Source organism: Rhyacophila brunnea, unplaced genomic scaffold (assembly GCF_057557595.1).
Source record: "Rhyacophila brunnea isolate RB1 unplaced genomic scaffold, BYU_Rbru_1.0 scaffold_1, whole genome shotgun sequence".
NCBI lineage: Eukaryota > Metazoa > Arthropoda > Insecta > Trichoptera > Rhyacophilidae > Rhyacophila > Rhyacophila brunnea.
Genome location: NW_028232751.1, coordinates 33065885 through 33080305, shown reverse-complemented (window position 1 = coordinate 33080305; position 14421 = coordinate 33065885). Strand labels below are relative to the sequence as shown.

Genomic DNA, 14421 nt, shown 5'->3' with positions numbered 1-14421 from the left:
GCTGTCAAACCTAGCGAGCATCAGATCTGTTAAAATTTATGCGGCCGTTTGACATTTATAGAAAGTTTGTATACTTATTGTTATTTTACATCATGAATAACTGGACGAGCTTGAATCTCCAAACCAATTGAGTAATTCGAATATCGAAATCGAATAATCCAAAGACTAATTTATTGTAGCAAGTATGGCTATATTTCAACTGGCTCAGGCGGTCAGGACTAGCCGTAAACGAAAACACTGGGTCAAAAGTTGGCTAACTGAAGAACAGCGTGATCGCCATTGAATATGGCGGATTTTTTTACGTTCCACACTATATCTTTGGCGTGTATTTATTCGACGAGGACTGTGTCCTCGGTGATACTCCATATATATTTTTTTAAGTTTTCGCCATCTTGTAGTTGTTCTGTTGAAATCAACCAGATGAAATGAACGACCGTTTGCATGACTCAGGCGCATATTCGGCTATTTTCGTACGCTTTCGGCAATCTTCGCTTGATAATGAAAGGATCGCACGACGGATAATAGAAAATTTTCCACTTTCGACCCGATCGCTCACGATCCTTGAAAACCATAGAGAATAGAGTTTGACAGTCGTGGCAGACGATCGGGCCAGACGCAATCTGCCAATGGAATATGGGCTTTAGTTATACTGTTTGCTTATAAATATAAAATTATTGGAAGAAAACGTGTAAGTACCTTGCCTTTTCTCCTTTGTTTTTCTTCAATCGTAAGAACACGATTCTCAGGATCGTTTGAACCGAGAATATGAAGGTAATAGGTTGAGCAAGTAGTTAACATATATTTCTAGTTAAAAAATGTCTTTATGAGGTGACCAAGAATCACATCAATTTATAGAGCAAATAGATAAGATTTTTCGTGCTATTGATGTGTGAGTCAGGGTTCAGTGTTGTTTTTTGTTCAGAGTATCGATCTTTATAATGTCACAACATTCCTCCTACTTATTTTGACCTCTATATATACAAGATACAACGAATAACAATCAATTCTGCAAAAACAAGTACATGCCCCATTAAAATACTTCCCATACTCTTAGGGTTTCATAGTCTGATTCTGGAAGGGAAATTGTGATTTACATTTATTTTTAAATATTCATAGCAACTAAGATTGAAATACCGTATGAACATAATTAATATGAAGTCTTCCATTATCCTTCTTTTACAGTGTATCCATTAGTTACGGCTGTCGATATGAAATTGTACCTAATTCCCTATTTACTCTAGGTAACGATATTACCACAAGGAGGGGGGAGGGTACACGTCCCCTAATTTGGAATTAGCTCCCAGGGAGGGACCCTTGAAATATTTCGTGTTAGGAAAAACTAATACCTAATATACCTATTCTATTTTAAACACTATTCTGACAAACTTAATAATTGCATTCACTATGGGATTACTAAATATTATTTATAAGTTTTTTTTTAACATGGAACATGTTTTACTCATGATCTCCGACGCAAAAGCGTTACGAAAAATAGACGTAGAATAACTATAGGCGCGCAGCCCACCCGCACAGCCCACCCGCACAGCCCACCCGCACAGCCCACCCGCACAGCCCACCCGCGCAGCCCGCGCCCCTCCCCGATTACTTACGCGCGCTGATTATTTTCATCTTACGTTCAGTAAGTAGCCTACATTATGTGCGATGTATTGTTCGTCTGTTATTATTACTTCATTAGTTTTATTATTGTAATTACATAATTTTCAGAAAAGTATAATTGTTCGAATCCTTTGGATTCGGTTACTTTGACAAATAAATTTTCTATCGAATTTGGACCACCAGCATTCAGAGAATCAGTATACAAAGCATGTTCCATGTTTAATAAGTTTAGCTGTCAGAGTCTACGTAACTATTATCTGTTTTTTTATTGTTTGTCGATAGATTTAGCTTGTCTGCTATATTTTTTTTTATGTTGAAAATTCACTATTTTTTTTAAATCGTTATTTCAAAAGTGCTGTTGGTTAATAAAAACCAAAAAAAAGTGAGCCGCAATTTATTTCAATTAGATTTTGTGTAGGCACTATAAAAAATTTGAGAATCTCTGATCTATATTAGGTACGGATATTGAATTTGTGTCTAAAAATAAAGTCACCTATGTCATCACGGAAATAATATAGATTTTTAAAATACATTTTCTACCCGTGATCGTTTATGGAAAATTAAACGGAAAACGATTTTGAAAATTGGGTTGAGATACTCTACTACGCTATGTTCCGGATATTAGCAAAATAACATGTTGTCGTAGTATACATAGATTTTAAGTTATATGAATTGAAGATGGATTCAAACATATTTGAATGCTGTATTTCGAAAACGTTACAAGTCACTATTGTGTTTTAGTCAAAATAGTGAAAACAATCCTATATAAAAATAAATGAAAAGTTATTATATAAAATATGTTATTTAATAGTAAGTGTTAAGGGGACGCTCTACAGAATTGCCCTTGAGAATTGAAAATATGATTTTTTTACATGTGGTCCGGAATTGTTGCTCTACTGGTAATATGCAAAGGTCGCCGACAATGCTTTGGTCTAAAGTAATAATAATGATCTCTTATTTAATTTAAATCATAACACTGTCAAAGTGTATAAAATATGGGGTGACCAAAAAATGATATCTTCTAATATACTTACGTAAATGTTACTAAATTCAATTTGGTGGAAAACATTGCAACCAATATGATGGATAGCCACGATATAAACTTAATAATAATATATTAATAACGTTTTAACCTGAAATTGTCCGAGAGCTAAACATACGAAGGATGTTGAAATACATATCTACCTACATTTTTATTTCATGTGCTATCCAAAAAACATTATTAATGAATAGTATTTATTTTGAATATATAAGACCTATTACATAACTATTAAAAAAAATAGGTACATATTGTTTAATTCTAATGCATATTTAAAAAAAATTAATATAGTGATGTCTGTTTATTATAAAAGAAAGTGACTTTTTATTAAAAGAAATGAAAATATAATTAATTATATTTTCATTTCTTTTAAAATGGAATTCTACCAAGTAAATGCTAACTCAATTAATGACTTTTTATTACTTACCCGATTAGTTTAATTAATTTAGTCTGACACTTTTACAAAGAAGTAACGCAACTTTACTTTTAGTTGGTAGGTACAATAATTATTAATTAATAAAAGCCAATGCAAGAAATAATTTATACTCATAAAAAATGATTATTAACGTGGTCACCCATAGATTTTTTTTTTCAAAGCTAGCGATCGCAGAGAACAAGACAAAAAAAACTGCCGACTTTATCGAATCAATCACCCAGGGCTGTCAAAGACGTCTTACTTGTTTTTATGATAAATTGTTTTTAATTGTGTGCAATTTGGCGGGAAAATATAATATATACAGTTGCTTACCATTCGGTTATCCCATGAGCTGGGTTTTGTTTACTCTTCTGCTGACATACTACAGTGTTATCTGATATTATAAAAGTCACACAGTACAACAGTGTTTAAATCTAATATGTAATTGCACCGGTTTAATTAAAAACTATAACGAAATTAAAATTTTAATGATTTACAGATTTTCCTATGTTATATCAACTTAATAGCAATTTTAATGAGACCAGATACATATTACGATATATCCAAAATACACATCATCAGATAATATGTGAAATATTTTGATAAGCAAAAAAATAAGAACAATACAAAAATAACATAACATAATCAGCTAGTCTTTTCATAATTATTTTAGATGAATGTTGTATGCCGTTTGACGCTTGGAAGTATGTAATTATTCCATCTGTACAGTAAGCTATTTTTAACTTTAAATTTTTTGACAGCCCTGTATTCCGTCGGCCGGCACCAGGCTACGTCGCATATGTTATGTTTGGAGGTAATAATAATAAAAGTAATAATGATATTCATTCGACCGAGAATTGTAAATAATAATTATTGCGTTCCTTAAAATAAATCCCCGATGGTTAGAGGTTTTTGAGGTTAGACTGAATTAAAATGACGTCCTTTCAACGCTGAGATTAGTCTCTGAATGAACTATGAATGACCTTGTTCCTGTTCAGCTCAGTCTTAAGCGTCGCCTATAGCATCGTGGATCCCCGGTTCGAATCCTGGGTCTGGCAAGTACACTTATTGTTTTTCAATTTGTGTGTGAGTCAGAGTATGGACCTAATAGGTTGAGCAAGTGGCTGACATCCATTTCTCGTATAAACAAATATGTTAATACAAACCTCCACTATGTGGAGGCCCATACGATCTTATTAGGATCGGACATGGTCGAAAACTTAATATTCACTGTTATTAACTGTATTAGTAATTACATTATTAACTGTTGTCTTAAAAAAACTACAAAAATACTGTACATTTTGTGTATTTAGGTCATAAGAAGATTTTTGAAACGTATCTCACTTTCATTTATTTCTATACTTACTTATAAACATCTTATTTGTAACTAGAGATACATATATTTTTATTAAATAAAACAGCAGGTATGTTATAATTTAAAATCAATAATAATCATCCAAATGCAAAATAACCATGCACAAATCGCTTTGGCTTAGAAGCCTTATAAAATCATAAAATCTTTAACTTAGTAGATCTACGTATCTAATTATTGTGAAACCGTTTTTGAAAGGTACGTACGTAATTTACCACGTATAGTATAATATAATGGTTCTATACTAATAGGGAAATGTTACAATTACTTAATTAATTAACGTCTGAATAACATGGTAACCCAATATATTCATGATTTATGGATATTGCCACTATTAGAAATTAATTTAGTATTATCTGTATAATAAACGAGATAATCGAAAGGAAGATTCTACAGTGGATAGGTATATTATGAATACGCACTCACTAGCGAATTCAGCGAATAGCCAAGGGGGATTTTAGTGAAGATAGGTAGATAGTTCTCAAAAATTAAATAAGTAGGTAGATACGTTTAAATGATTTTTAAATTAATAGATTATTCTTTTATTCAGCGAATAATCAACAAGATAATGTAATATTCTTTATTAAAAATACATAAGTAATTTGGAAACACCAATATAATATGACTATACAAAGATTAGAAACAACCATATTTATAAAACTTCAGAACTTTCAAGTGGGTGTGACATAATATTATTATCTAGTTAGCGTATGCCGGACAAAAAAAAGTCCTCGTAGGGAGCCTAGGGAATGTTCCCATTCAGGAACCTACCGAAGCGCTCGGAAGACACTATCGAAAATCGTATGGCGTAGATTGCCGTAGAGGCGTAGAATGTAGATGATTGAGCCGAGTTGGGAAGGCTATATTGTCTTAAATTGAGCCGTAGATTCACCGAATAACATTTAGAAGTAAATTATTTTCACAGGTTTCTTGGATGAACGATGAACCCTAGTGCAATCAATTATTAATAATTCGCGTAGCTACAAAGGCATTTAGAATAAAAAAAAATCAGAAGTATTTTTAAAAGATGCCATCACCGCATACGTAATATCTAGATGTGTGACAAACATGATTCGAAATTGTAATTACTTTGTATCAACACTGGACAGTTATAATAAACATTATTTTACGACTAACATTAAATTATATCCCATGGAAATGGAATATAATATGTATATAATATAATAATATAATATATAGCGTTTCTAATTTAAATAATTTAACATGCTTTGTCCTCATTCAAATACTAAAAACATGTTTTCTTTAGATGGTAATATTATTCGTGAACAAAACTACATACTTACACAATAAGTATGTCATACATTAATAACATATTATTTTAACTTTGAAGTCGATTTAATTGTTTTAGTTCCATCCTCAAGACCTTAATTAAGTATTTTACTAAATCATTCATCCACTCGTATGGTGGCAATAATGTAGGCGACAGCGTGTAGATATTTAAATAAAATCACAAACACAAAACTACATTGTCTGTCACTATGTTATTGATAAATAAATACAATATGGAGTCGGTACGTATCGGCGTTTAAATCTATTTGAAGAAGGAAAATAAATGGAAAACAGAGTATATATATTTAAACGTGTTTTATTATTTAGCGGTCATTCGTTTTATGTTTATACACACTTGATGTTTTATACCGCCAATTTATGCTGCCATTTTAACCACAGACAATTTGCCTTATACAAAATGCCAACATTAATTTTGTATAAACACACGCGTTTGTAGAGTTGGCACGTTCTCGTGCATGTTAAATAACAACACAAATGGAGCAATTGAATGTTGACAGGCAGTCACAATACAAACGTGTCATCGCAGGCTCAACAAGTTTGTAAGTAAATACATATACAATAACATGTATCTACTTACTATTGTGCTCAGTTCATTATTGAATAGTGGTGGAAATTAACTGCCTTTTTGATGGCAATAAGCGGTGACACGAATATTAGTGGATATTTATTTTAGACTGTCATACACGTAACACGAAAATTTCGTATACAAATTCCTGAATCACTCACGTAGTAACATTTTTTCTATACATTTTAGCGTGCATTGATGAATGGATAATTTCATATTATTATACTGGTATTATATTATTGCTATCAGAATAATATAATACCACTGACGTCCATGGGGGTAGACAAGTCATGTGTTGCATAAAAGCGGCACATTATAAAGGGCGGCGAATGAAAGAACGAATATAAATATTAGAACTTTTGAGAGCTGTGGCAGTTTTCCACGAAGCAAACGATACGCTTGAGAGTAAGTTTAGTGGAAATACTCTAATTATTACCAGAAGATGATTTGTGATTTGAAACTAAAAATGAAAGGGAACGGCACTCTACATGAGGGCCGTTTTTTCCTATGTACATCATTGTATACTGCTAATCGTTTTAAGAGGTCCACGCAATGGACGAGTAGTAACGTGTCCGCTTATTTAGCCGTGGACCTCTAGTACGAATCTCGCGGCTGGCAATTCATGGATCTAATTTTAATATATTGAGAAAGTGGCGAACACCTATTTTTCGTAAAAAAATATTGTTAAGAAACCCCTTCGAGAGACTGCCAGTTCCATATCGGATTGGAGAGGCAATTAAAAAAATCTTTTCGGGAAATTCAGTATTTTTATATGTGAGGATAATCACGATACTTATTTTCGTGACTATACGAGTATATTATAAACACATATTTTACAACACGTGTTTTGCTTGCTCGCTTGCCAATAGAAATGGCGTATTTCAAAAAAAAATACTACCATATTTTTAGGTCAATAATTATTATAAAGTAAACTTTATTCGTATAGCTTATAATCAGTATCTTTAGAATTATCTTCAAATGTGTTAATCTTGCCCATTTTTTGAATAATAAAATGCCTAATTCTTGTCAAATTTGGGATCACAGAGGTTATCAATATAATTTTTTATCGTAAATATTTCACTAAAATAATGTCAACACAAATTTTACTAATGGTTTATAAATGCTTTTAAAAATTAATAAACCTAAAAAATCTTAACACCACTGCACATGGATGTACCTACTGAAACATGACTATATTCTAAAACATTATATCGAGAGGTTCAAAAGAATACTATTTTATGTAATAAAAATACTTTATGCAGTCATCAAAAAATGTTTAAAATAAATATAAAAGATAATAAGGCTTAAAAATTATATAAATAGATTATCTACAACGTTTAAGGAATATCCACTATCATGCTTTAAAAATAGCATAAAATCTGAATTTTGACCTACGCGGCGCACGTCCCCCCTTAAGTACATACTTATTACAATGTTTATAGAATAAGCTTGCAAGAATAAAACTTTTTTTTTTAAATTGTTAAATATTCGCATACTAATAGTCTGGCTTCCCCCGCTGCCATAAAATTGATATTCCATGAACAATATTATTTATATTTTCCCCTATATTTCGATTAAAATCAATATGACACTGCATTGCATTAAAGATTAGAAGCATCAATCCATTACTATAGTAGTTTAATTATGTACTTATGTATAAATATGATCCACACGGATAATATTAAATTATATTGAAGGATTGACGAAAATATTGATCATGCATACCAGCGCATCTATTCTTTACACAATACTGCTATCAGCCGCTATCGACGGCTATTGAGGGTAGTTTTTCATATTTTTATAAAGGTATTATAATTTTTACAATAAGTTAGCTGTAATTGTTACATTGAGTCCTATGTTTTAACATACTTAATACTTACAAAATATGATAAACTACACTCGCTAGCCCCCGACAGCGGCCGATATCAGTCTTGTGTATACAATAGATGCGCTGGGCATATCGACGATAAAGTACAATAATAATGATTATGTTGATAGTTAATATATTTGATTTGAGAATTTTGTATAAGTAAATCAATTTGAAACGAGAAAGGGCGAATCAATATGTCAAGCAATCTGGGATCTGATTTTGACAGCTGAACAGTGGACCACTCGTTGCTTGTGCAAAAAGATATGCTCAGGCTTTAATAATCTAAAGATGGCGCTGCATTGGCAGATTCTCAGGCTAACCGTGTGCCACGATCGCTCCCGTAGACGTACGAAAATATCCGAATTAATTTTCCTTTTAAGCTTCCAAGAGTGCCCGCGCGAGCGTGTCTTGTCTTGCGTTTGTCGTAACAAAACAAATTTTAAATTTACATAATTAAGGCTGCCTGACTTTATTCATGGTTTTAACAGACAATAATAAATACAAAACAAAAAGTAATACCCTAATAAATATAATCAGCAACTCGTTACTTGTCTAAATGTCATTTGTTGCTTTATAGCGCCTGTACACGTGCATGCATTTACTGGCAGCAATAGTGTGTATTTCAAACTATCGTGACAATAACGGTTTACACGTAAAAGTGCTGACTGTCTCTTCAATCTCATTCTTCAAGCGTTAGCGAGACGCGATGTTGTATTTTTATGGTACTATTAGACAGGTCGTAAAAATCGGTTAACCTCAAAATGAGTCTATCCGCATGTTTGCCACTATCGTTCTACTGCGCAAGCGCAGATCGAAAAAATCCCAACTATTGCATGACAATTCAGAAACTTCCGAACTTCTTTGATTCATGCATGCAATCTTATCGTTATGTAAGTACTGTCAGCAGTAAATATATGCTCGTGTAAACGGGGTATTACTTATAATTGTTCACAGTAGCAACTGAGCGTATATTATGAAACAATCAAATCAAGCTAGTTTGTAGGTGAATCGTTCCGTGTAATTGCTATCGCCGAATTCGGTTGGATCTGTGTCTTTTGGTGTACTCAGGCCTTAAGGCCGTACATCAGTTGAGGCACGGTCTAAAAATATCGTTGCTAGGCGATGCGCGGATTGCGGGTCGCGGGTGCAAATGACGCCTGTCAAACGAAATATTATTTGTAATATAAATTCAACATACGTCCATTTTATGTTCTGTTTATTGTTCTATTAGTAAGGGTTGGCTTTGCCACAAACTCTCGAGTAAGACGTACATCGTGTAGCTCCCGGGTCTTTTGTGCTTTAAAAATCGAAAAGTCATCCGATTTTGAAAAAAAAAAGGTTTCTCTGTTTTGGCTCATGAATGTCAACCTGGTGATACAAAACTTTTCCGAGAGATTCCTCCGGAAAGCCGTAAAGCCGGAAAATCTTTTTGAATGTTAGTTTTTTGATAAAGTGTCGCGAGAAAGTGTTTCAGAAAAGTCGGTTTTTGCTCCCAGGCGTCGACGGGAGCCCCCTTGCATTCGAAGTCGTCGGAAGGTTTTGGGAAAATCTCAAGGTTCTTCGTGAATCGAGTGAAAAACCATTTTTTTTTGTCTTTTTTGTGCTATTTGTGACATTGTGAAGGCCCCCTTTGGGCTATAGTGATAAATTGTTTGTGGGATACAGGCGTATGTGCCCTCAACGTTTTGGTGTTTGTCCGAAGAAATTCGGTTCAGACCAACCGATTCTAGCTCCAAAAAACCATAATTTGTATTGTACCATTCCCCGAACACGTGCAAATTATTCATGTTTTGATTTGAACGATTTCCAGAACTTTCTCGAATGATCTGGAAGAATCGAATTTCGAAATCCGCATAGCAATTACACTTAACTGCAAATCCTTCTAGAAGTTTCTCGAAACTACTGGAGCAAATCGAAAACTTCGAGGGACTTTTTTATAAATAATATTACTTGCATATATATTTTAAGTTTAAATTTAATTTAGATTATTTTATTGAATTGAATATTATCATTTACCTAGTTTCTTTAATAAAGAATATATATTTTATATATATTTTTTAGAAATATTTTTTAATTTTTTTTTATAATTCTAAAAAAGGATTTTTTAAATGGTTTTTTAATATTTTTTTTAAATAACATTTTTTTTTTCTTTAAATATTTTTTTCAATAATTTGAAAAAATATATAATTTTTTTTTTAATTTAAAATTTTTTTTTTTTTTTTTTACTTTTTCTTTTATTTTAGTCATTTACTTATGCCACTAATCTTATATATATATATTATATAATAAGCTTCTCCACAGCAACTCCACAAGAAAAGCAACGGCATGGGAAAACCTGCAGTCGATCCGCCCCCGGGAGGGGATAAGCCAATAGTTCCCGAGGACTGGTACAATACGCAATCCGACCCCTCCTCCGAGGACTCTGACACAGATGCAGTGCTTGACACCACCAAATCCGAAAAGGAAACGGTGAGAACTAGGGCGGAGGCTGCCACAAAGGCGAAAATCCTTGCTCGAAAGGCTGCGGATCTGAAAGCGGAAAAAATCCTAGCGGAAGCTGCCGTGAAAGCCAAAGCATCCGAACGCCAAGCGGCCACAGAAAGAAAAGAGAAGGAAGAGGCGGCAGCCACCAAGGCCAACAAGAAGGTCAAAAAGGTCAGGAAGGAAAGACGTTCCCTGGCTGAGGAAATACCACAGGACTCCGAGGAAACCCCGAGGCCAAACGCCAAGAATCCAAAGAGCGTTGCCCCTCCCGGGGATAGGATAGCCGACTCGGATGTTACGGACTCACAAAACGGGGCTACTAAGGTTGCTCAAGCAATCCAAAGAGTGAAAGAATTACTCACCGGCGACGGAAATATCCCCGCATCGACAATTAAGGCGATAACAATGGAACTGGAGGCAGTCGTCGCGGAGACTTGGTCTCTCGCAATCAAGCTTGAATCCAGCAAAGCCATACTGGAAGATCGTGCCTCCTACATAAACGCGGTTGCCGCTGCCACTGGTGACGCAGTCAGTGAAGGAACCAAGTATTCTTGGAGCGACGTCACTCGAAAAGGCGCCAAGCCGGTCAGACAGACTTCTCCGGAATGGCCAATTGTGCCACCAACAACCGCCGCAAGGCCCGGCGTGTTCTTTTTTCCTACACAAGAAGGAATGGAGTCTCCGGCCACTAAAGAAGTCGTCAAGAAAGCCATCGTGCCCGCGGAACTAAAAGTCCAAATAACGGGCTTGAGAATGGTACGTGGAGGTGGGGTAATCATTCACCCCAGAACCGAGGAAGAGGCCAAACGACTGGCCGCCGCTCCTGGTCTAAAGGAGGCCGGTCTCCGGGCTGAAATCGCAGGAAAAAGGCTCCCGCGGATAATTGTATTCAACGTGCCGGTCAAGACGACGGAGGACGACCTTAAGGAAGCCATTAAGGCCAACACTCAAGAGGTCACGGGTCTCCCCTCGGAGGCATACCGCCATGTTAAACTGAGCCACAGGGCAGGCCCCAGAATCGGAAAATGTCACATGGTGATATCAGTCCCGGCAAAGGTGAGGGAAGCGCTCATCAATGACGGGCGCATATATATGGGATGGGAATCCTTCCCAACCAAAGACTTTTGTGGCGTCGTCAAGTGCACAAGGTGTCACTTATACGGCCACATGGCAAAGAATTGTTCGGCGAGAAGCGCCACATGCGGCCATTGCACCGAGGAAGGACACGATAGGGCTGAATGCCCTAATATTAAGGCCCCCGGAAAGTGCCCGGCCTGCGCCAGGCACAAGAAGCCGCATCAACATGCAGCGATCGACCCTGATTGCCCAGCGCGCAAGTACGCAATGGCACAGGAGCGGAACCGAACGGATTATTCGATTCAATGATTCGGTTCGGTCAGTTAAATGCGGGCAAAGGGAAGGCTATAACGGCGGAGCTGATCAAGACGGTTCGGGAAATGGACATCGATTTGGTCCTGGTGCAGGAGCCTTACTCCTACGGCCCCAACCTGGGTTTCAGTGGGGGTCGGGTAATGCACCACGGCCTGGGGTCCATGGCCTGCATCTTCGTTGCGAATCCTACCCTAGTGGTGCTACACCTTGCCCACTTGTCGAGCGAACTCTTTGCCGTAGCGGAGGTCTCCGACCGATCGGGGAACTCCATTGTGGTGGTCTCTTCTTACTTTAAATTCAGCGTAAACATCCTGAAATGCGTCGAGCAGCTCGATAAAATTCTGGTTGCATGCCGCGGCAAACAGATTATAGTGGGAGCGGACGTCAACGTTCAATCATGGCTGTGGGCCCCCCGGGGGCCGCGGTCTGGCCGGGACAATCCGGCGCCCCTCGAGGAACTCGTGGCAACTCACGACCTGACGGTGCTGAATAACTCTAATGGTCCAGCCACATTCTCTACCAACAATGGGGAATCTCACATTGATGTCACTTTGATATCCAATGGTTCTGCCGGACGCGTCGTGAACTGGACTGTCCATTTGGAAGCGTCAGCAAGCGACCACCGTCTGATCACGTTCGCCTACAGGACCGAGAGGGGCCACGCGTCTCTCGCTCCACTTGTGAGCGAGTCACTGCCGAGGCGTTTCAGGACCAAGGGAACCGACTGGGTACGTTTTGACCGCGAGTTTGCTGAGGGTCTGGACAGGATGGCCTCGCGCCCTCCGCCAAAGGACATGCACGCTGCGGCTGAGGACCTCACGAATCTCATTATTGAAAAAGCGGAGGGCACTATCGGAAGGACGACCCCGAGACCGCCGAACCTCGCACCCTGGTGGAAGCCGAGACTGACAAGACTGAGAGACACGATGAGGAGGGCCAGAAGGGCCTTACAAGCAGCGCGAAGATCGCTGGAGGGGCCGCTGCACGCGGACCATCCGCTTGCGGTCACCTACAGGACCACTAGACTCAAGTTCAAAAAGGCAATCAGTAAGGCTAAGAAGGTGCACTGGAGAGAGTTCGTCACTGAAATGGGTGGCAATGATCCGTGGGGCCCCCCCTTCCGCGTGATGAAGCTTGGCCTACGGCCCGGAAAAGTCATGTCGGCGGTACGGCGCCCCGACGGATCGTTCACCAATAGCTCTGAAGAGTCCGCCACAGTCCTGTTGGATGCTCTTATCCCGCAGGACAACGAGTCGCTCGACATTGACAACGACCGATTTCAGCAGCTTCGCGTCTATGCGCTGCTCCCCTTAAACACTCCGCGATCCGCAGCCACTACCATGTCCGAGCTAGGGATCCTGTTTGCCAGCCTCCCGATTGGCAAAGCCCCGGGGCTTGACTGCATAGATAACGCGCTAGCGAGAAGGGCGTGGTCTCTTGCCTCACACGAGATCACGCAACTCTACAAAGAATGCATGAGTAGTGGCATATTCCCCGACTGCTGGAAAAAGGGTCATCTCACGGTGATCCCCAAAGCCGGCAGTCGCCCTCCTTGTGACCCGAAAGCGTATAGACCGATTACGCTCCTTCCCGTCTTCGGGAAGATATTGGAAAGATTGATAAACAGCAGGATTGAGTCCCACCTGTCGGAAAACTGTCCAATCTCGCAAAGACAATTTGGGTTTAGACCCGGAAAGTCCACCGAGGATGCGATTCGCTTTGTGATCGATTCTGTGGAGAGCTCTGGCAAGGACCTCGTTGCCGGGATTTTTCTCGACATAGCGGGCGCGTTTGATACTGCGTGGTGGCCCTTGGTTCTGGCAAAGCTTAGGCTGAAACAGATCCCCGGGGACCTCTTTGCCTTAGTTCAAAGCTACTTCAGCAATAGGGAGATAACCTACGACTCCGGCCCCAGCCTGATTCACAGGAGGACCACCATGGGGTGTCCTCAGGGCTCCGTCCTGGGACCCCTTCTGTGGAACATTCTGTTTGACGACGTTCTGTCCCTGCCACTGCCTCCGGGCTGCACGCTCGTTGCGTACGCCGACGACTTGCTCCTGCTTGTTGGGGCGACCAGCCGACCGGCACTTGAGCGTGCAGCCACGGACGCCTTGGGCAGAATCCTTAATTGGGGGTTGCTGAACAAGCTGACCTTTGCCCCGAGCAAAACGGAAGCTGTCCTCCTCAGGGGTAGTTCTCGGGTCAACATAACTCGACGGCCGCCCACGGTTCGTTTTGGCCAGACCTCAGTGCGTTTCTCCGAAAGGGTTACGTATCTGGGAGTAATTCTTGATGACAAGCTGTCTTTCGTTCACCACGCCAAGACGGCCGTCTCTAAGGCCAATTCGGCCTATCA

At 38.7% G+C, this 14421-nt stretch overlaps 2 protein-coding genes across 2 annotated transcripts in view; one reads left to right on the top strand and one right to left on the bottom strand.

Annotated features, from left to right (window-relative positions):
- Nucleotides 1-14421, bottom strand: part of LOC147079693 (uncharacterized) — a 68419-nt gene that overhangs the window by 26841 nt on the left and 27157 nt on the right. The gene's annotated exons all lie outside the window — the stretch shown is intronic.
- Nucleotides 9790-13361, top strand: LOC147079694 (uncharacterized). Its single transcript, XM_085944412.1, has 2 exons — nucleotides 9790-9938; nucleotides 10480-13361. Exon 2 carries the CDS (start codon nucleotides 10515-10517, stop codon nucleotides 12057-12059), a length of 1545 nt encoding a protein of 514 aa, XP_085800538.1. The 5' UTR covers nucleotides 9790-9938; nucleotides 10480-10514; the 3' UTR covers nucleotides 12060-13361.

Coding starts and splice junctions, on each gene's coding strand:
- LOC147079694 (XM_085944412.1), top strand. CDS start 10,515: ATGGGAAAACCTGCAGTCGATCCGCCCCCGGGAGGGGATAAGCCAATA.